At 47.3% G+C, this 21,607-nt stretch overlaps 1 protein-coding gene across 1 annotated transcript in view; it reads left to right on the top strand.

Moving 5' to 3' along the window:
- The window catches only part of NRG2 (neuregulin 2), a 184,945-nt gene that overhangs the window by 143,479 nt on the left and 19,859 nt on the right, over positions 1 to 21,607 (top strand). Inside the window, exons 5-6 of the mRNA XM_009994223.1 lie at positions 138 to 258; positions 10,812 to 10,888. Of these exons, the coding sequence (XP_009992525.1) occupies positions 138 to 258; positions 10,812 to 10,888 (198 nt within the window). The remainder of the gene's footprint in view (positions 1 to 137; positions 259 to 10,811; positions 10,889 to 21,607) is intronic.

Here is a 21,607-nt window from a genome sequence, read left to right as displayed (position 1 = left end):
GTGGGTCTGAAGGCACAGGCTGAGGTTGGCAGGGTTTTACTTTGGCAAATGCACTAGTTGAAAATCATCTGAGGAAGCAGAATTGCCCAACAAAGGAAATAACAAAATGCCCTTTTTGTGTGTTTTTCCCCCTGCAGTAACCACAACTCTCTCCTCCTGGTCTGGGCATGCTAGAAAATGCAACGAAACAGCCAAGTCCTATTGTGTCAATGGTGGGGTGTGCTACTACATCGAGGGGATTAACCAGCTGTCTTGCAAGTAAGTCACTGGAGTTCTTGTGTCAATATGGAAATGACTTGGCTGGGGGGGGGACATCTCTGTGCAACTGCCAGAGGGGGTGGGGGGTGGCTCTGAAATTCTCCTGGCAATTGCAGTTTGAGCTGTGCAGATTCAGGGAGGGAGGCTAGAGGGGTGGGAGTGGGGGAGGTTCAGGTTTTCTTTTCTGTGTGAGTGCCACTGTTCACTTTTCCTGACTCTTCCTCCAAGATGTTTGTCCTGGCTGTTTCCTTTCCCTTTCTTTCCCTTTCTCCTCTGCAGCTTCGGGGAAGGTCAAGTCCCTTTTGTCCTCCTTGAGCTCTGTGTCCCCTGCTGACAGGTCCTCCTCTCTGAGGCAGGGGTCTTTCCCCAGTGCACACCCACCCCCATAACTGGAGGGAGCCCCTTGCTGAGACCTGCCCCTTTACCTCTCCTGTCTGCTTCTCATGGGACCAGAAGCAGGTTTAGCACACTGCTGTTCACCACTCTGTGCCCCTTTCTGGCAGGCTCAGGGGTGTCTGTTTCTCCCTTTCAAATTTAAAAACCTGCAAAAAAAAATCCAGGAAGACATATTAAGTTGTCATTGAATCATAGAATGGTTTGGGTTGGTAGGGTCCTTAAAGATCATCTAGTTCCAGCCCTTTGCCATGTCCAGGGGACACCTCTCACTTGACCAGGTTGCTTCAAGCCCCATCCACTCTGGCCTTGAAGACTTCTAGGGAAAAGGCAGCCACAACCTCCCTGAGCAAGCTGTGTCCTTATCCTTAAAATGAAATTTCTTGGAGAGGATAAAGTGGGCCTGCATAGTCCAAGGGATGTGGAATGGGATGTGAGACCTTTTCACCTCTGGTTCAACCTGTCCCAGCCAGCAAGCCCAGCAGCATCTCACAGCTCATGCTCCAACCCTACTGAGGCCTGGGAATCAGTGCAGTGTGATTGGCAGTGCTGGAGACAGAGGTACACAAAACCCACCTGTAGCTGCCCCCAGGCTCCTGCAGGTGACTATGAAGCAGTCAGCTTCTGAGCTCAGCTGGAGATACAGGGGTCACTGTGCCCAGCCTGGAGAAGACCAAAGCTGACTGTCTTCTCCTGGCGTGGCCCAGAGACCCCACAGTGGAGATGCACAGCCAAAGGTATTTGTGTCTGTGGATGTCAACCTGGTGCCACTGCCACTGTGTGGGGTGAAGCTCACTAGACACCACAGCTCCTCAGGCCTTGAAGGACACATCTGAACAGAACCATCATTCCTCCTGGAAGAGCTGTGAGCTGGATTACACTCAGCACAACTCCTCCCTTCTCCCAGTGCTCCTTTGTTTTGTCAGGGAGCAGTAGGAAAAACCATGTGGAAGTGCATTCTGCCGAGCTCCTGTGCTCTCACTTCCCAAGGCAGGGTCAGCTGGAAAGGACACAGGATGAACAGCATCTTGCAGTTCTCCCAGATTTGCCCTTCAGACATGAAGGACAGAAGCCAGATGCTGTGGTCCTCCACATTTCCCACGTGTGTGAAGTGAGAGCAGCCCTTCTACACCACACACCCTTGTGCTGTAGGGTGGTTGTCTCTGCCACTGGCTTCTTGGCTGCACTGGTAAGTTCATCTTGCCAGTGTTGCCCATAGGAAATATGGGGGAAGCCCCATAGGATGAATCAGTCACAGCTCCTGTAGTGGTGTAGCTGTAGCCCTGGGAAGCCCCAGCCATTCCAGTCTTTCCATACTGGGGAGGGCCCAACCCCTGAAGCCTGGAAAAGTGTATGAATCACTGTTTATCTCTAAGCAACGTGGTAGTGCCAAAAGCATGGATCTCAAGGCTATTTCTTTTTGGGAAGAACTTGAATCCAAATCAAGACTTTGCAAATCAGGTAGATTTCTAAGTACAGTACGAGTTACCTGAGCTCCTGAAATACTCAGCTGGAATGGTTGGCTCTTTTTCCTAAGAAGGATGCATGTGGTAGTTATCATGTGTCTTCAGGAGACAGATTGTTCTAACCAAAGTGATTCCAGCCTTGTGAAGAACCAGTCTACCTTCAAACCAGGCTGCTGTGATAGCTGATAAACAGAGGAGAAGCTCAGTGTTGGATTCCACTAAGGGTTTATGTGCCATGCAAACCAGACCTATTTATTTCATATGCTTTGAAAGCTTCAATTCCTTCCTTGCAGATGATAAAATTATTTCCTTTTTTGAGGAGTCACAAGATACCAATTGCTAAAACCAGATGGGAATTGAATGGGTGTGCATGGCAGTGCAGCAAAGTGTTAACCTAAAAGAAGTGATTGGAAGGTCTGCACTGTCACTGTTCCTCTGCCAGAAAAGCCAGTTCTGTATTACCAGGGACCCAAGGGACCCAAGGGCCTTCCACACAGTTGCAGTAATTTCTGCTTGAGGAGATATCTGGATGTTCATTCTTCTTGGGTGTTTTTATCATTAGATCATAGCCTGAAGAGAAGAAATCCTGATGCTTGAAGTGCTGGTGTAGAGTTTCTGGACTCCAGAAGGCAATAGTTAGTTATTGAGGAATGCAGAAGCATTTGAAATGAAGTTAGTATTTCCCATCAAATGGCTTTTCCAATAATATGGACAATTCTTGAGGAAGGCTGCTGATGGTTAAACAGACCTTACATTTGCCTGCCTGCAAACTAGCAAAATGCTGAAATGTTTCACATCTTCACTGTTGCAACGAGACAGGAGATCTGCTGCTGTGGATTGTGAAAGATACAATTATACAGATGCAGAGGACAAACTAGAGGAGGAAAAGATGCAGGTCTGACCTGCATGGCTGAACTCTGTAATGTGGGAGCCAGCCTTGCACCCCCAGCCGTGCCATGAGTCTGAGACATGACTATGGAGGAGGTCAATAGGTCCTGCTGCACACAACCTCCTCAAGTGCCTTGGAGATCAAACAAGAGCCACCTGAGCATCTTGAGCCAAGAACAACAAGTATCCATGTGCTGTTCCCACTCTTCTGCTCTGATAAGAGTCAGCAGGACCTTGGGGATCTTCTGCCACTGGGGCCAACTTGCAGTCCTTGTGTGACATTACCAGCCTTTCCTATATCAGCTTCAGAAAACAGAAATTTGGAGTGTTCTTGTTCTCTACCTGCCACCACCCTGCAATCAACTTCCTGGAGGGGATTTCATTGCTTGCAGCTGCCCACAAGCAGAAGAAGGAGATCTCTCCTGTGGATGTTGCCACTGGCACTCTGAAGCAAAAAGAGTAGTGGGATTCTCAAATGATTAATTCTCCTAAAGTGGTTCATACTGGATTTGTTACAGATAATGCCTAAATTTGCACCTGGCCTTTTATTATTATTTTTAACAGGCTTCTCAGAAAAGTGTTCCTCCTGGTTTTTTAAATGCTGGGGAGCAAATTGTTTGCCTGTAAACCCACCTCCTCCAAGCCTTTTCAATACACTTCAGCTAGCTCTTGGACAATGCATTTTCTTCACCAGGGAAGAGCCCAGAACAGAAATTGTTGCTGCTCCAGAAATTATGTCTTTTTTAATAATTGTGTGCTTGCATAATTTTGTCCTTAATTTGAAGTAAATTCTACACATGGTAGTGTCAAAGGAAACCTGAAGATGATACAATCTGTGCTCTTACCCTGAGTCTGCAAATAGCCCATCTGGAAGTTAAGTTGGAGATGTCTGACCTGACTCAGATATTCTACAAATTTTCAGCATAAACCCAGGAAATGGCCTGAGCCACAGGCATACAGAATTGCCTCAACAGCCCCAGTAAATGAAAAAGCCCAAGGATTTTGTTGACAGGATGAATTTATTGACCCTTCTCCAGCTCGTTTTTCTCAGTGAGGCCTTACAAGTTGTGCTGGTTCCTCAGCATAACTGTTGGGAAGTGGTGAGTCTGAGCAGAGCAAACTGAGCACCTGCAGAGGGGATGCTCACAAGGAAGCCTCAAAACCTTGAGCTGGGCTGGGACGCACAAGAGCAGTGACCAGATGGTTGTGTCCAGCTAAATGTAGCATCTGGGGTGGTTGACAGCCTCTGGTCTTGGGCCTAACTTCATCCTGGAGCCCATTGGGTTCTTGGCACAACTTGGAGCAGTTTGAAGCTGCTCCAGTCTGGTAGTGCTGGGAGCAATGCCCCATGAGACTGTGCTGGTGCCTGTGGCAGCAGAGTCACTCTTTTCCCCTGGTAGGTCTTGGCACATGTTATCTCCAGTTGGGGTCTTCCCAGGCAAACAAAGAGCCAAAGCCAAGTCTCCTCACTGCACAGTCCTTCCCTGCCCACTGACAGGGGCTTTGTGACTCCTTCATGTGGTTGATGTAATCAGAGTGGCTAGTACCCTGGGCCAGGATCTTCTTAAATTACGTGGGATGAGAAGACTTAAAGAGCTTTATAGAGCAACACGCCCACATCATGTTAGACCATTTGTGCTCACAAGAGTCAGACTGAAGGATTTACAGATGCTGACAGATAAACAGACACTCTGGGTTTGGGGTGGCAGCACTGCATTATGTGAGAGAGTGAGGTCAGAGGCCTGGAGGAACTCAAACAGAAGTGAAAGTCAAGGAGAGAATAGAAACTGAAGCAAAGAGATCGATTCACTTTTAAACACAGGTGTAGGCAGATCTCCAGCTTACAATATTACATTTACCTCCTAGAAGTCCATTTGCTTGCCTCCTCTGTGTACATTGCCTCCTGGACATTTTCCCACGAGAAGGGAAAGATCATTCTGAAGGGTCAGCCACATTGCCAGCTCCCCCGTGCTTTGCCAGGGCACCATCCAAGGGGGTGAACATCAGCCGTGGTCCTCCATGCAGCACAACTTGCTCAGCTCCCCTGTGGTCTCAGGAGCTCCACCATCCCTCTCACTGACTCTGCTGGTTTGCTCAGCACAAGCTGCACCCTGCAGATCCACAGGCATGTCCCTTTGCCCCAGGTATGTGAGCACTTCTGTGCAGAGGTTTTGCAATGTCCTTGGAAGAGAAGAGCTGAGCTAGGGGTGAAAACCTCCACATCCTATTCCAAATCTCCTGAACCAGCCTGGACCCATTTGTTGAGTTTTGCATGCTGTTTATCTTGGGGTGATGAGATCAGGTAACTTTTTGGGCTCAAGTGGCCTGTCTATGCATCCTGTTCAACGTATCCTTTTTAATAGACCCTTGAGAACCATCAGAGTGTGGAAGCTGATTCTGCAACAAAGCAAAGCTCAGTGAAGTCAATGGTGCAGATGCTGCTGAGCTCCCTTGGCTCAGTCAGAGCTGCACTGTTGTCTTCACTGAGCCCAGAAGTGAGTGATCCTGTGGTTTGAAATCCACTATACAGCAAACATGCCATGATTAGCTGCTCTGGATGAGGCCTCTGCATTTATTCTGGTTGCTTTTCTTTCCATCAGCAATTTTTTGGAGCCCAGCCTTTTGTGGCTCTCCAGAGCTGAACACCTAGGACTGGTCAGGAGACAATGACAGAACTGTCATCTTCTTCAGCCCTTCACACAAATAAACAACATGCTTGAAACATTTCTTCATTTGCTTATATCAGTGCATTGTGTCCTTCTGCTACAGCTTCTCCTTAGCCCATGATTTTGAAGCACCTGCATGTTCACATCCTTTTGTACCATGGATTGCATTATGACAGACACCAAATTTGACATACTTTAATGAAGATCTGAGGGAGCAAAGGAAATGAGCCAATCCTTGCAAGACTTAACACCTGGGCAGAAAAAGGTTTTGGTTCCAGCAGGAGCATTATGATGATTATGTTATTAATTAATAGTAGCTAGTAATAATTAACAAACATTTTTGCTGTGCCCTGCTACAGCACCAAAGGTCAAAGTTTCTCAGTGTTCATAAGTGCTCTGCAAACAACATAGAAATGGGTCGTCCAGACCATTCTGGTTTGTACTTTTTGAGATGCATTATTTGGCTGATCATCTTACTGCATTTTTTAATACCATATAAATATTTACCTGGGATTCATCCTGAAGCCAAGAGCAAAACTTTGGGGTTGTTTTCAAAACGGGGTAAAAAAAAAAAACAAACCTTAAGGAATTGCTCAAAACATAAGGAATTGGGCATCTTTCAGCAACAGCAGAATCTGGACAGAAAAATTCCTGAGCAGTTTGATCAGGGGCATTTGCAAGGAGCAAATTTTCAGAATTGGCAGGTTTTTTTTCAATTTTCATGCATCTGGTCACACAGAGAGTGTTGGAGTCAAGCAAGAACAATCTTGGGGTTCTCCTCACAGGCTAGAGAAGGGACCAGGTGCTGTCTGCAAGAGGTTGGTGCTTCCCCAAGACTGTTCCTACAGACACAGCTTTGTTCACTTCCCTTGGCCTTTGAGAAGAGACATGTTGGGCCTTTGTGACACCAGTGAGTGGACCAGAAAGTCCAAAGGTAGCATTGGCAGGAGTAGTTCACCATCTGTGTAGCTCCTGGAGGAGCTTTCAAAAGTAGGAGGGACTCCATTTGGTTGGGATAGTTAGCCAAAACCTCTTGACAAAGACCACCTCATGGCTCCCAGCCTTTACTCTCAGGCATGTCCCTCAGGCTATATGCTTGGCCACTGAGGAGGAGCTGCCCAGGAGCCCTTCCTGCAGGCAGCAGATTCTGCAATGGTGCTTTCCATTTCTTTTCCTCTCCAGACCAGGAGACTCATGGGCCATGTATGCTGGAAATTTCTTCCTAAAGTCACATGGAGCCATAGTAATAAATATCAAATCATCTTCACCAGCCTGGATGTATGAGACAGCTAAAAAAGAAAGAACCATAGGCCCTCTGTGTTTTCCAAGGCCACTGTTGCTGCCAGCAGCCTCACTTAGGAGGAATCTGGACCCAGGGACACCAGAGTGGCACATGTGTCTTGACCACTTGTTTGCTAGCTTGTGAGGTGACAGATGGTGCTCGTGTTGATGAAGGCTTCTTTTCTGTCCCTTTTCCAACTGCTGATTCACTTGTAACTAAAGATAAAAAGCCTTAGGTGTCCTAGACACAGAGAAGATAGCTACCTACTGCCTTCTGCTTAGAAGGCTGTGCTCCCCACCCACGCTAGGCTGACTGCAGAGATCTGAAGATGGGCTGTATGGTAGCTGTCATGGCATCAAAGCTTCTTTGACACTTTTCTGTTTTGCTTTTTCACCTTTCTCTGGGTTTTTAATTCCTTACAGCAGTTTCCATGCAACTTCCAGTCTTTCCTTAATGGCATGCAGCTTCAGTCACACTGAAGTTCCAGCCTTTGCTGATCTCTTGCAAATGTGCACCTGGGATATTTTAGCTCCTTTTTGAGGTGGGTAGGACATTGGCTTCATTCAGCAGCACTTTGAGGCCCTTTGGTGTGCTCACAACATACGTGAGACCTCCAGTCCCAAGCAGATGGGCAGCATGTTGCAAACTAAACTGGATATGCATGAAGACCCGACGAGTAAGTTCTTGACGCTATCAGTGATGATGAATAAACTTCACAAAGGATGGAGAAGACACCTTCTATTGTGGATGCCTTGTTCAAACCCCAGTGCAGTCTCTTCAAGGTTTCTTGAAAGTCATGCTTCCCCAGGGCTGTCCTTGTGAGTCAGCATCACCCAGCTGCCTCAGATTTGTGCTCTTTGATTGCCCACAGGGCATCTTGACTCCACTTCCCAGCACCAGCTTCCTCTGCTTCATCCCAGGGAAGGTCACCAGGCCTCATGTCTGATGGTAAACCCTTTGCCAGGGCTTCCTTGGGAGCTGGGAGGGCTCCCTGCTGTTGGAGCAACGTTACTGGTGTGTCTCCCTTTCCTGTGCTCCGAGATGAACATCCAAGAATTGAGAGTAGGGGATGAATTTTTGCAAGATACTTATCTGACCAGGGAGTCAAATTTCCAGTTTCAAAAGTGACTTGGATACTGAGAAACTGAAGTGTATGACTGGGGAGGGTCAAGGAGGCTTCACACAGAGCTGTGCCCTGAAGTTCCCCCTGAGCAGGTCAGGGTGCACAAAGAGCCCAGCACAATCCCACATGGAGGTGTTAGCCCAGGCCCCAGAACCACAGGAAACAGGTTTGAGGGTGCACCAGCCTTTTTGCTCAGTGTAGACCTACCAAAACTGCAGTGAAAACCAGCAGAAAATAAAGCACCAAAGTCATGTCAGTCATGTAAGGCCTTCCAGATCTTCTGTGAAGGAGACAGCAGGTGAAATGTTCCCTGGACATGGGGCACCCTGCCTTGGAGAACTGGGAATTTTAGGGAAAAGATGGACAGGTTTGGAGCTGTGTAGGTTTTCAGGTGAAGGACAGCAGGTGGGATGGAGAGGTTAGGAAGCCTTTTATTGGCTGTTATCTTCTCCTTGGATCATTCTGGATTCAGAGGAGTATCTGTAGGCATCGAGCACTGCGGCTCAGCCTGCCTCTGGAGTAGCAGAGGGTTGTCCCACAGGTGGATGGCCTCCTCTAGGAGCCTGTGGCTGTATCAGTGTGTCAGCAAATAACTCAGCCTTTCCCCCTTTTCTGGTTTGAGGGAGAATTAGTGCAGTCTTCCAGGCACTGGGAGAATGGCACCAGCCACGTCCATCACCACAGCTGGGAGATTTCACACCTTGTCCTGCCTTGTGCCCAGCCCCCTGGTGCCTCCTCACGTCCTTCTAAAGAGCTCAGGTGAATCTCACCTCTCCCATTGAGAGAGGAGCCCCCCAGGTGGGACAAGGCTGTATCCTGGCAGGCCTGACCATGGGCTGGTGTACCCCTGCCCTGGTGCACCCCCCTGGAGGGGCTGTGAGAGCCACTGATGTTCCCTCACATCGTGATTCCCACCTGCTGACTCAGCTCAGTGTACATCCAGGATGAGGGAGAACTATTAACAATCAAGATTTTCTGGTCATAATGAATAGGGAAGACTTCTGTAATTTCTACATCTTGACCCCAAGAGTTGACGAAAAAAAACTGTTTTATCTTCCTTAAGCAAGTAGAGAAGCAGGAATTAATCTACCTGCTTGAAGGTATTTTTTCTGCTGGGGTTGCATATCTGCAACGTGCCACCTGGGCATAAGTCAGTCCAGAACAACCAAGGCTGCCATAGCCCTTGAGCACCAGCATAGAACTCATCTGCCAGCAAGCTTTGGAACAGCAAAGCTTTGGTCATCTTAAACATCAAAGCCATCCCTTCCTCATCCCCTCGGCTGTGTCTCAGCCTGGGAGCAGGTATGAACCAACCTTTGGGAGGCACAAGAGGGTCAGATCTACAGCACCCACGTGGGGCTGGCACTGAGCACCTGGGACCTGGACCTGCCTTGCTCCACCCCCCAACATGTGCAGGCTGGGACCAGTCTGACACTATGCCAAGGCCACTCTGGCTGTTTGCTGTCCTCTGCAGTGAACAGCAGGAAGCCAAGCCACTGACCTCAGGCTCAGGCCTCTGGTCCATGTCCTTTTTGTTGAGGTGTATTTCAGTCCCTTTTTAGTTGAGCAGCTGGGGCTTGCCAAACACTGATGAATTAGGAGATGTTGTGGGTGGCAGCTGGGCATGAGGAAGGTCTGATGTGTACCAGGCACAGGACCTACACTTACCCTGGGAAGTTGGAGAACAGAGGTTAAGATGCTCCAGGGATAAAACCTTCCTGAGCTCAGAGGAGGGAGAGGTCTGTTGGGAAGGGAGTTGTGGGACAGGCAGGTAGGAGCTGGGACTTCAGGAATAACTTTAAGGGACTATCCAAGGAGGCTAGAAGAAATGATATAGTGAAGGAGAGATAAGTGCCTGGGGAAGGAGGGTTTGACCACCCTCAACTGAGCTCTGGTTGCTTCCGAGGTTCACCTGCAGCTGCGGTGGGTCGCAACACCTGGTGTGCAGGTGCTGCTGTCCCACCTGCGGTTTCGCAGCCCCCAGTACACCCCTGCCCACATCCCTGTGATCCCCAAACCTGGCTTAGCCTGATCCAGGGAGCTTCCTCACCATGCCTGGTAGCCCTGGTCTGCAGGGTGCCAACCCTGCCCCTGCGGCATCACATGAACATGTAATTGGTGCCCTGTGAGCTGGCACATCCCAGCTCATCACCTTGGTTGGGGTAGCCTGAGAGAGCCTCACTGTTGGGCAGCATGTGAGACCTGTTGGGTTCAGCTTTCTTCTCTGTCCCTTCTTCTCTGTTAACACAGAGACTCTGCACATGCTTTCTCTCTAACCTCAATGTAACCCTCTTCCCTGGACCATCCTGTGGAGACTCCTGTGATGATAACGGGAAGGTGCTTGCCCTGCACAGCGCTCACTGTCGCCTGAGCAGCTCCTCACTGCTCTGTGGTGCCTCTTGCCAGTCTTGTCTAGATAGCAGCTCCAAGGAGAGTCTCTGAAAGTAGCATCCAGCCCATCTCGATCATGCTGCCAGCTGGTACTTCTAGCAGGTGAGAAGGAAGGAGGCAGGCAGATGAGGAGAGGAGGGGTTTGGCTGGCTGCTTCAAGATCCAGGCCAAAAGCAGAGCTGGAATGCTGATGTTGCAGGTGCCTGGTTAAAGCAAAGTGAAGAGTAAATACACACGTGAAGCCTTTATTTTTTCCATTCATCACAATGCACTTTTTATTTCTGACCTTAGCCTCAAGAATGGTGCCAGACGTGTTCTGTGATTTCTCCCCTTTTCCCCTCCAGATGTCCAAATGGATTCTTCGGACAGAGATGTTTGGAGAAACTGCCTTTGCGATTGTACATGCCAGATCCTAAGCAAAGTATGTTTGAAGACAAAAAAATGCACCACACTGCTCAAAACCTCCTGGGCACAGCGGTGGATGTAGAGTGGTCTAGTCAGGGACGGTTCTCGGTGTCAGCTTTGGGCTAGGGCTTAGGGATGCAGGTAAGGGAGAAGGCTGAAAGCAGATGGCTAGGAGTCACAGAAGGGATCAGAAGGGGCCTCAGATCTGTCTGTTTGGGTGTCATGTTGCTATCTTGTTTCTCTCTTTCTGGTTTTCTTTTTTTCTGGTAGGTGTCCGATCGAATTCACAGGAGACCGGTGTCAGCATTTCGCAATGGTCAGCTTCTCCAGTATGTCTCTTTCTACTTCTCTCTCTCCCTGGTTTTTGTAGCTCTGTGTCGTGTCCTTAAAGCAGGTTCTTCTGTTCTCCAAGATCCCTCTTCCTGTCTTGTGCACTCCCAGCTCTGCTTGGCTGTAAGAGGAGCTGTGATCGTGTCCAAGAGGAGAACCGGGGCTCTTGTTGTCTCCCCATTTGTTAGAATGGGTTCTGCTTTCATTTCTGATTGAACTGAATGTTGCTTGCTCTTTTCATGCAAAATGCAAATAAGGCACAAGGGTATGTGGTGTGCTGTGTGAGAACAGTCTGTGTGACAAGCTGTCTCTGCTGCTGTTGCTGTCTCAAGATGGACTGTGTCATGCAGTGCAAGAGCTGTACATTTCCCATGACCCTTGTGGGGGTGTGTGAGTCTCTCTGTACCAACTGAGGAAAACACAGCACAGGCTCTAATGAAATGTCCCCTCAGGTGAGGTTGTGTTTGTGATTCCAGAAGCTAAGCCAAATATCATTTGCTGTTCAGGTGAGATGGTTGGAGGCTGGCTTGGGGTCAGATCCTGGTGCATGCCCAGGGGGCTGGACAGGCCTGGAGTCCCAGAAGTCATGCTGGTGGCTGCTGTCTCAGGGCTTCCCACACTTCATGCCACTCAGGATACAAACTAAACCTGCTGACTGGGCATCTCAGACTGTATCCCTCCTGGACACAGAGGTGTTCGTCACTTCTGGGGACTTGGACAGCCTTGCATGTGAGGTTGTGTCTAGTTACAGTGACCCATCCTTTACCCTCATATTCAGTGGGTGTAAATACCCCAGAGCCCTTGCACTTCGTGCTTCCCAGTTCCTAGTTCCAGTTTCTGCAGGCTCTGAGTCTCCAGAAATACCTCTCTTACAGACATCATTAGCTCATTGTGTTCAAGGCAGATAGTTTTTCTGGGTCCATATTCAGACAGTGTCTCAGCAGTGGGATCAGTGGGATCCTGGTTCAGGGTAAGGACTGACCCTAAAGAAGCTGCAGTTACAGCACAAGAAATCAGCCACAGTGACCCTCTGTGTGGCCCATCCTCCCTCCATGCTGGCCCTTTGGACCACCACAAATAGTGGGTTTAAAAAAAGGCTTTTTAAAAAGAGCCACAGAAGAGGCTTTAATTAGTGAGAACCAGAAATGTCTCGACTCCTTGGTTGCCAGTGCCCCCTCTTCCAGGGATCTGTTAAGAAGTCCTGCAGTCTTCATCCTGAGCTGGCAGTTGCAGGAGTCTCATTAGGACATGCTAATACCTGGCAAGTGCTCACATTAGACTCCCCTTCTACAGAGGGTGCAGACAAGATGCAGATGAGCTTTGTGAAGCCCTTGGGACATCTGGATGTTTTTACATTGCCTTTTGTTCCAAATTGGCTTCCAAAGTTGAAACCTCCATTGATTTATGCTTTCAGAAGAAAACATCCCAGTGAGCTCTTTTTAAAATGACAAAGCTAAATGTTCTGTTTTGATCTTTACCTTGATGCAAAAGGGTTTCCTTTCAGCTTTAGCCCAGGGCTGCAGGCAGCAGTGGGATGCTCACCTGATTAAGCTGCTGCGTAGCGTAGTTCACGAGGTGGTTTCCAACAGGCTTAAACATCATTGCTGCCAAGCTGCAAAACAGGGGTGAAGCTGAGTTTTCTGTAAGGAAAATGCCTTTTGAGAACATGAATGGCAAGAATAAACAGTGTGTGTTTTTTTTCCCCAGCCTGTAGAATTCAGCTCTTTATGAGCATGAGTTTTGTTTTCTTTGTACTCGTGCGTTAGAAGAACAAGGTGGATCTTAAACCCACACATGTACATTTCCTTACCTCACTTCTGCTTTTAACCACAGAATAGTAAGGGAAAAGCAGCTTAACAATCCAGGTTACCTGTCTGAACTTGGATAAAAATCATCTAAGAAGATGATTCATGTGTGTTTATAGGTGTTTTCACTTTCAGGTCACAGTTGGGTAACATACATAGCAACACTGCAGAGAAGCACGTATTGAACTTGCTGTTCTACTGAATAGGGAAGGCATTTCACTTGAGCCTGGACTGTGAAAAATGCTTACTTTCTACTTCAATCAATAATTAGAGCACAGTAGGAATTTCTGTAGCTCTGTAATTCACTCAGTGCTTCATCCCGTATGGGTTCTGACAGGTCAAAAGCTGAAACAGATTAAATGAGGTTCAGGCATTTCCACTGGAAATCAAATAGCTCTGTCCTGATTCATGTTTTGAGAGCATTGCCAGTGCTTGACAGATACTTAAACAGTAAATCATGACACCTACATTGGTGTTGTTTTAAATGCATTTGGGGTATTTTAGGTCTTCAGGCCCAGATCAGGCATTGTGATTCTTTAACATAAATATTGAACATCATAATATTACTTTTAGTAGGTCTATCCCAGGGCTGTCTGAGAGTCTCTGCAGAGAGAAATACATTTAAGATGCTGTTCTGAAAAGTTATGGCAGATGCTTTGCTGAATTTGGGCCAGAGATGAAGCCCAGGGTCATGCCAGATGTTGTATATTGTCCTTCTAGGAGCAGCTTCCTATCTCACCCATTTAAACCCCTATTCAGATTTTGCTCAGGTAAAATCCCCCATATTCTCTAGCAGTTCAGGCTACCTTTATCTATTTGACAGGTAGCTCTGGAGATTTATTTTTCTCTGCCTGACCTAAATACCTGCTAGCCCACCACAATTAGGAAAGGGAAAAATAAGGTGTCTTTAGATTGGTTTTCTCACATGTGATGTTTCTCTGTGTTGCTGTTACGACCGTATGACCAAGTTCCTACTGCCAGATGTTGTGGATATATACCCTCCTGCTTGAAAATTAAGAGAAAGTGTTGAAGATGGAGGTGTTTTCCATATCATGCTCATGTTGCTGCTATTTCCTAACAGATTGGTACAGAGGAACTCACTAGGAATTCTATTATTGGGCAAGCTCAGAGATCTCCAGGCTCAGCCTTGTTTTTTGAATGAATAGCATTTGCTTTTGGTAGGAATTTGCAACAGCAGAATTCAAGCAAGTATCTCTGGGGTTAGTTCCTATCTGCTTAGAAGGAGATTACATTTGATTTCTCTTGCGTTGTGATGCAAATGTGATGGGAAATGTGTTGAGCTACTGGAGGCAAAACTCGAAGGTGCTGAGCCTGCTGCTCCCCTCGGGCAGTGGCTGCAGGTGCAACCAGACCCTGTTACCCTGGCCAAGCAAGGACAACCTGTGGGCAGAGCTGTGGGACCTGCCTGAGGCAGATCTCTCAGCCTGCCTTTGTGCTAAGCACAGAATCACAGAATCACCAAGGCTGGAGAAGACCTTTAAGATCAAGTCCAGCCTATGACCTGACACCACCACATCTCCAGACCATGGCACTAAGTGCCACATCCAGCCTTGCCTTGGACACCTCTAGGGATGGTGCTTCCACCTCTTCCCTGGGCAGTCCATTCCAACATCTGATCACCCTCTCCATGAGGACATGCTTCCTAATATCCAACCTAAACCTCCCCTGGAGCAGCTTCAGGCCATGCCCTCCTGTCCTGTCACTAGTTGCCCTCCTTTCTTCCCAATCTCAGTTCATTTTTATTACTGAAGTTATCTTTGTCCTGGATCTGCTCCTGTTCTTAACAACACAGCTCAGTTACACTGTCTTCACTCTCTTCATTCCCACTTTTCCTTTTGGTGTCCCCACAATCCACTTTCATGCAGTGGTCATGTTTTCAGGTCCCAGTACACATCAGCCTGTTGAAATCAAAGGTGGGCTTTGCTCAGTCTTGTGAAAATCAAGTTCATGACCATCCTGCTAGGAAAGAGAAGTTATTTACATTGCTATTAGATGCAGAGCCTGGAACCAGCCAGAGAAGATCTACTTTTCAGGACCACCATCAACCACATTATTCTGATGCTTTTACCTTGAGCCTGAAACAACAGAAGAAAGACATTAGCCTTCACACACACAAACACATCCTATACATTTGGGGTGAAGACTGAAATTTTGCCTTCCTTCTGCAGGAGCTGCCATTAGTGAAAAACCAAAGCTGCAAGACGCTGTCAATAAACAAAGCCATGAGTCCTTTACCATGTCACAGCTTCCCTGAGTCTGTGTGTGTTTATTAACATCTCCTTATTTCCTTTTTCTGTGGGGGCAGCAAGGAACACAATACCTTCCCATTTGCTTCTCCAAATTGTATTACATGATCCATCATTTTGGTTTCACTGACATCTCAAAACAAAAAGAAACACCAACACAGCTTGATCAGTTTTCCCCATGCTGCTGCTGGGAAGGTCCCTGCTGGGCTACAGGCACTGAGCGAGCCCGGCCAGCTGAGAACCACTACGGGCATGCAAACCTCTGAACAAACAAGTGGCTGACTTCACTTCTATTCTGCAAATGTCAACAGCAGTCATCAGGGAAAATATCCTCCCTTCCACCCTTCTGCAATGCTCTGGGAGACTTGTGACAGCAAATTAAAATTGGATGGATCAAGTTAGCACTGACGACACTTAAGCAGGCAGCTGGGCACAAATACAACCACCCCAATTTTATTTGCCATAAAACAGTGGGTCTAGAGCCCATGACCATTCACACGCTGGCTCAGAATCACAGAATCACCAAAGCTGGAAAAGACCTTTAAGATCATCAAGTCCAGCCTATGACCTAACACCACCACGTCAGTGCCACATCCAGCCTTTCCTTAAACACATCCAGGGATGGTGCCTCCACCTCTTCCCTGGGCAGTCCATTCCAACATCTGATCACCCTCTCCATGAGGACATGCTTCCTAATATCCAACCTAAACCTCCCCTGGAGCAGCTTCAGGCCATGCCCTCCTGTCCTGTCACTAGTTGCCTGGGAGAAGAGCCCAGCCTCCGTTCAGGTAGTTGGAGAGAGTAAGAAAGTCCCCCCTGAGTCTCCTCTTCTCCAGGCTGACCAACTCCAGCTCTCACAGCCTCTCCCTATAAGACTTTCCCTCTAGTCCCTTCCCCAGCCTTGCTGCTCTCCTCCGGACCTGCTCCAGCACCTCAAGATCATTCTTGCAGTGAGAGGCCCAGAACTGCACACAGGACTCGAGGTGGGGCCTCACCAGTGCCAAGTACAGGGCAAGAATCACTCCCCTGTGGCCCTGCTGGCCACACTACTCCTGATACAAGCCAGGATGCCAGTGGGAAAACCTGCCTTAGTCCAAGCTGCTCTGATGGTTTGTTTTCCAGCAGCCTCACACCATGAAGAGGTCTAAGGGAGCAGGTTTCTCCTGCCCAGCAGAGGCTGTGTGTGCATGGCCAGTTGGCTGCCATCAGCCAGCAGATGGACACTGACCTGCTAAGCAGCAGCAGCACGGATGAGGGAGGGCCTTGAAGCTGCTGGCACAGTAATCCCACATACACCAAGTATTGGCAGAGTCTCCCAGGGAAACTTCAAAGCTCTGTCCTGTTCATCACAGGTCAGTTTTAGGACAGGATGGCAGATGGCTTTCCCACTGTCATGAAACCTGAAAACCTCCCAGAAGAGAGGAGGAAAGAGAGATGTCAGAGCAAACAACTGCAGGTTCACTAAGATTGAAATAGTTGAAAGGTACATATCTGTGAAGAAAAAGATGTCCTGACTTTAGATGTGCTGACTGAAGCCTGGTGAGATCCCTTTGGTCTGTGTGCAATTTCACTGAGCTCAGTTCCATGCTCTGCACACTCCTCCATCCACATGTAAGTAATTGGCTGATGGGTCAAAGTTAGTTCATGTTGTCTAGGCTTCAACTAACCTGTAAGAAAGCCTTACAGAGGCTGCACAATGTCACTGAGGGCATTAAAGAAACATTTAAGGCAGTTTTAATTTAGACTGAAGGAGAATAATGGCAGTGAACAGAGGGGACAGTGATTGTCTGCAATTACTCTATAAAACAGAGGAATTCCCTGGTAGATGAGAATGCAGAGAATTATTTCCATGAGAGATGAGTCACTAAATCATCTTACTAAAAGGTTTTTCACATCAAAGTCTTCATATTTGTAAGTCTTTTTAGGATTATAGTTGCAGATATGATTAATGCATATACTGCATTGTACATATGATGGTCAAGTCAAACCAGCTGCTAGGTTCAGGAGTTAGAACTTGCAGTTATGATGTAACTCTGATGAAACCAGAGGACTGTGAGATCCTAGCTCCAAAATGTGACCTAGAGAAGGAATCCTCCCTGACCCTGGCCACAGGGAATGCAGTAAGCTAGGAAGGAGTAACCAGCTGTACTGGCAGTCTGGGTTCATGTCACGAACTCATCTTCTGACCCCTGTTCTCCCTGTCCCCCTCTTTGCAGCAATAGGACAGCCAGACCCTCAGTATTTTTTTCAGAAGACTTTTAGACATCTGTGTTAAGAGTTTTAAGTCCAAATTCATACCCCAGACTCTCTTCACAGCCACTGCAGAGGGTTCAACACCCAAGGGTGAGGATTTGGCTACTTGAGCTCCTGTGCTGCCATCAGGATGAGGTGTCTCATCCTCCAGAGGTGCTGAGGGTGATGAATACAAACCCCTCGGTTTAGCTGTCAGATGTCTCTCCTGGAAAGACCCTAGTGCAGGTACCTGCAAAGTCACAGGTGTCTCTGGCTGTGTCATAGTGAGAACACAACTTTAACACATCAACCTGTTGATCCACAGCCTGTATGAATCCATAGCATGAATGCCTGGGGACCATTTTGCCTTTGCAGCCAAATCTTCATCTCTGCTGGCACACGTGGGTGGGAAATTCAGCAAGATCACAGAAGAATCAGAACGTTTTTCTACTCTAAGAGCTTCAAGTGGATACTGGAGAATCACCCAACTGACAGCTGTCCCCTGGGTCCAACTTCATAGGCAAAATTGTATCCTGCATCTCTTTCCAGAAGGCAGAAGCATGTTCAAAATCCTTCTTCCTCTTAAGAAACTTCTTATTTTTTTTTAATAAAACATTGGCACCTTTATTTCATAGCTGCCTGTTCTACATCAGATCAAGATCTAGCTCTATCTTCCCTCTTCTACAAGAAACTTTTCAGGTCTTTGTAAAACCCTGCTGGAAGTTTACTAAGAAATTGCCAGGCATTGGGCTGGCTGGGCATAAAGGTTTTGTAAAGCATGTTGGCAACTGTTTCACTCCTGGTGGGGCTGAGATACTGAAAGTTAAGCCTTGCGAGTGGGGACTTTTATAACTTGCCTAAGTCTGCACATTTGTATTCTTTCCACTTGTGATTTGTGGAACAATTTAGAAATCTGGAATGAAGTTTTCTGTTTATGCTTGTCTCTTGTCTGTGGAATCTGAAATTTCATCTTTGAAATTTCATCAACTTTGCTATTTATTCATCTCCCAGAATAATTGTCACTGATCTGGAGAACAAATGTCATACTATTCATTTTCTTGTGTAGTGATACATCTTCATTTTCTACTTTGTGACCTAATTTAAAATTGAAGTCCATAGCCTGCCTGTAAACATCCTGGAACATACTGACACTGAGACACAATGTCATCTAGTATATTCTCCATTTTAACCCCATATTTCATTCTTGGTTTCTTTACAAATTGCATTTTAATTCATACTTGGAGTCTTCCTACTGATCTGCTTTGGAAGCAGAGATCAGCATTTACTGCTACCCACTGGAGGAGCAGGCTTTCTCTTCAACCTGGGGCTTCCCCAAGAGTCTGTGTTTCAGGCATCAAATCTCTTTTTCAAAGGGGCAAAAGACAGCTCCTCTCATTGCGTGCTACTCAGGATAGTAATCTGGAAACATGGAAGAGAAGAGCTGGGAAACCAGAGTCCTCAGCCACAGACTGTCTGGAGAATCCTGCTTGCACTGGACACTGTTATGAAAGCATCTTCTGAGTTCCCAGCTTGCTCTGTCTCCCAGAACTCCTCCCTAGCTGGAGCCCTGAAAAGTTTAGGGTGGTGGGTGTTGCTCCTAATGGATTTGCTGTGTGGCAGGACATTTTCCTTGCATGAGCATTGCAGATTCCTTCCAAGAACAGCTGATGACCATGGGTATTTCCAAGATGGGAATTCACATTTCTTCTTGAGTATCCACCACCCCATCACTGGGTGTGATCTGTGTTGATGATCTCAGCAGCATGATTCCTTCCTTATCGTAACACATGTCCTGTAGATTTGATGTCTGGGTCTTCCCATCAGTCATTCTTTCCAAGGAAATTATTTCATAGACCCTTTCCATCCAGAAAAGTATGAACTGTTCTACTTGCAGTGTCTGCATCAGGGTCTCTGGGCTGGAAACAGAATCACGTTCCCCCAGTGACTCACAAACTGGCTCCAGTGCTGCCAGTTAAGCCCTCATGGGTACAGAGCAATTTAGGTTTATTGGGTGAGAGTATTATTTTTCTGAGGGATGGTCCCACTCATTCTGAAGCCCCCAGGCTGCAGCCAGAGGACTGTTGGTCATCACCCTGACATGTAGGAGTGACCCTTATGACAGGTGGGTGTTGGAACCTGGCTTGTCACACTGAGGTGAAGCATCCCTGTCAGCAGGTGGATAAATGTAGCACTTCAAGCTCTTCTGGGGAGCTCTAGAGCTGAATTTCAGCTTCTCTATTCACTTGTTCAGCAGTAGTTTCCTACCTGTTGATTGTGATATGAAAACTATAAGCAGCAGAATACTTTGTTGTTGTTGTTACTTACCTTTATGTTTCCTCCTCTGCCTCTTAATCCTTTGAACCCCAGACCAGTATTTAGCAGCGTTTTAAATTCTACAAGCATTCTGCAGCTTTCTTTCAATGACATGATAACTGTTGAGCACTTAATGATAGGGTGGTGGCTGTGGTGTGGCTGGGTAATTACAGGGCATTTGTGGTTTATCATAACAGAGTTATGCCTCTCCCCTGGGCTGCAGCACAGGTTATGCTTTAGGATCTTCTAAAGTTAATTGCATGCTAAGCCACTTGCTTATTAGCAGCTCACTAGTGCTCTTATGTATCTGGACTCCTGAGGCCTAACAAAGTATTTTTCTTACAGTCCTGGACAAGCCAACTGGCTGTGCAGTTTATGGGAAGTTTGCAGAATGTCTGTGCTTGGAGGTCCCACATACTGCTCAGCCCTTCACATGAGCACAGTGTCCTCTGTCCCCAGCAGCCCAGGAATGTCTTGTCTTGCTCCCTGCACACCCTGGGGGAAGCCTGGACCAAGGTGCTGCAAGTATTACTGTTGTCAGGAGAAATTTTTATCAACAGTCTGTCTTGCTGGTCCTCAGATGTTCATTGTCCCCCTTGTTTCATGCCTTGGAGGCTCCTCTGTGACCCAGAGAGCCCTCTGGGCAGCTCAGGCATGTTTGTGGGGATAATGCATGCAGGAACAAAACATCTTAATGATGTTCTTGGGCAGCCTGAAGTCCCTGTGAGCACAGGCCCAGTTTTCACAGCAGTTTGCTAAAGCTTTTAGCCTCTTTAATCATCCTATACCTCTACAATTCAGTGAGAGCCATCTTGTCTTGGGGAGTTATTCCTATATGGCTATTCTAGATGGTTTTGTCTGTTCATCTTTTAAAACAGGTAAAATACATTATAGAGAAAAAAAGTTAGATCAAGTGTGGATCAAGTACATGTAGGACTTTGCCTTCCATCCAATGATGAGAAAAAATATACCCCCAAACTTGTGACAGTGGGCCCACAGAGTGGTCACACTACTGGTAGCACCTAAATCCCACTGGATTCTTTCAGTCCACTTCAGCTGAATGTCATCCTGTGGGGGACTTCAGCCCAAGGTCAGTGCATCACTTGTCTCTTCAGCAAGCTGAGTGGTATCACAGCATCACTCTGCTTGGAAAAGACCTACAAGGTCATCGAGTCCAACCACTACCCTAACTCTGCCACATCCACCACTAAACCCTCAACCTCAGACAGCCTGGATTACCCTGTCCAACTCCTGCCCCAGAACAGGACAACCCCAAAGTTCACACCATGTCCCTGAGGATGTTGTCCAAGTGCTTCTTGAATATTGTCAGTTTTGGGGCCATTCCTGCCTCCCGGAGGAGCCCATCCCAGTGTTCCACAACCCTCTGGGTGAAGAATCTCTTCCTAATGTCCAACCTAAACCTCCCCCTGCACATCTTCCTACCATTCTGGGTGATGGGTTCCAACCTGAATCCCATGTAGATGTGCTGCAGCTGAGATGAAGAGTAGGAAAATGAAACCTCTTTGTTATCTCTTCCATATATTTTCCCTTTTTGCCTTCCTCAGCTCCCCCATGCTCTCTGCTTCTCTCAGTTGCCCACCCTGCTGCCATCCATACAGTGCTAGGTGTTTGAACATTTCCAACCTACTCATCCAGTTTCCTTTGGAATCAACACAGAGGAGCCCAGCTTAGCATTTATGTACAAGAAGTAATAGAGATATTGCAAAGTGTTTGATTAAAGAGGTGAGTAGATACTGTTTCCTTCAAACTGAAAGCTGCAGTAGGAGG

This window comes from Chaetura pelagica, unplaced genomic scaffold (genome assembly GCF_000747805.2).
Source record: "Chaetura pelagica isolate M959 unplaced genomic scaffold, ChaPel_1.0 scaffold183, whole genome shotgun sequence".
In the NCBI taxonomy this organism is placed as follows: domain Eukaryota; kingdom Metazoa; phylum Chordata; class Aves; order Apodiformes; family Apodidae; genus Chaetura; species Chaetura pelagica.
The sequence above is the reverse complement of the archived record's forward strand: the minus strand, read 5'-3'. Positions and strand labels throughout refer to the sequence as shown.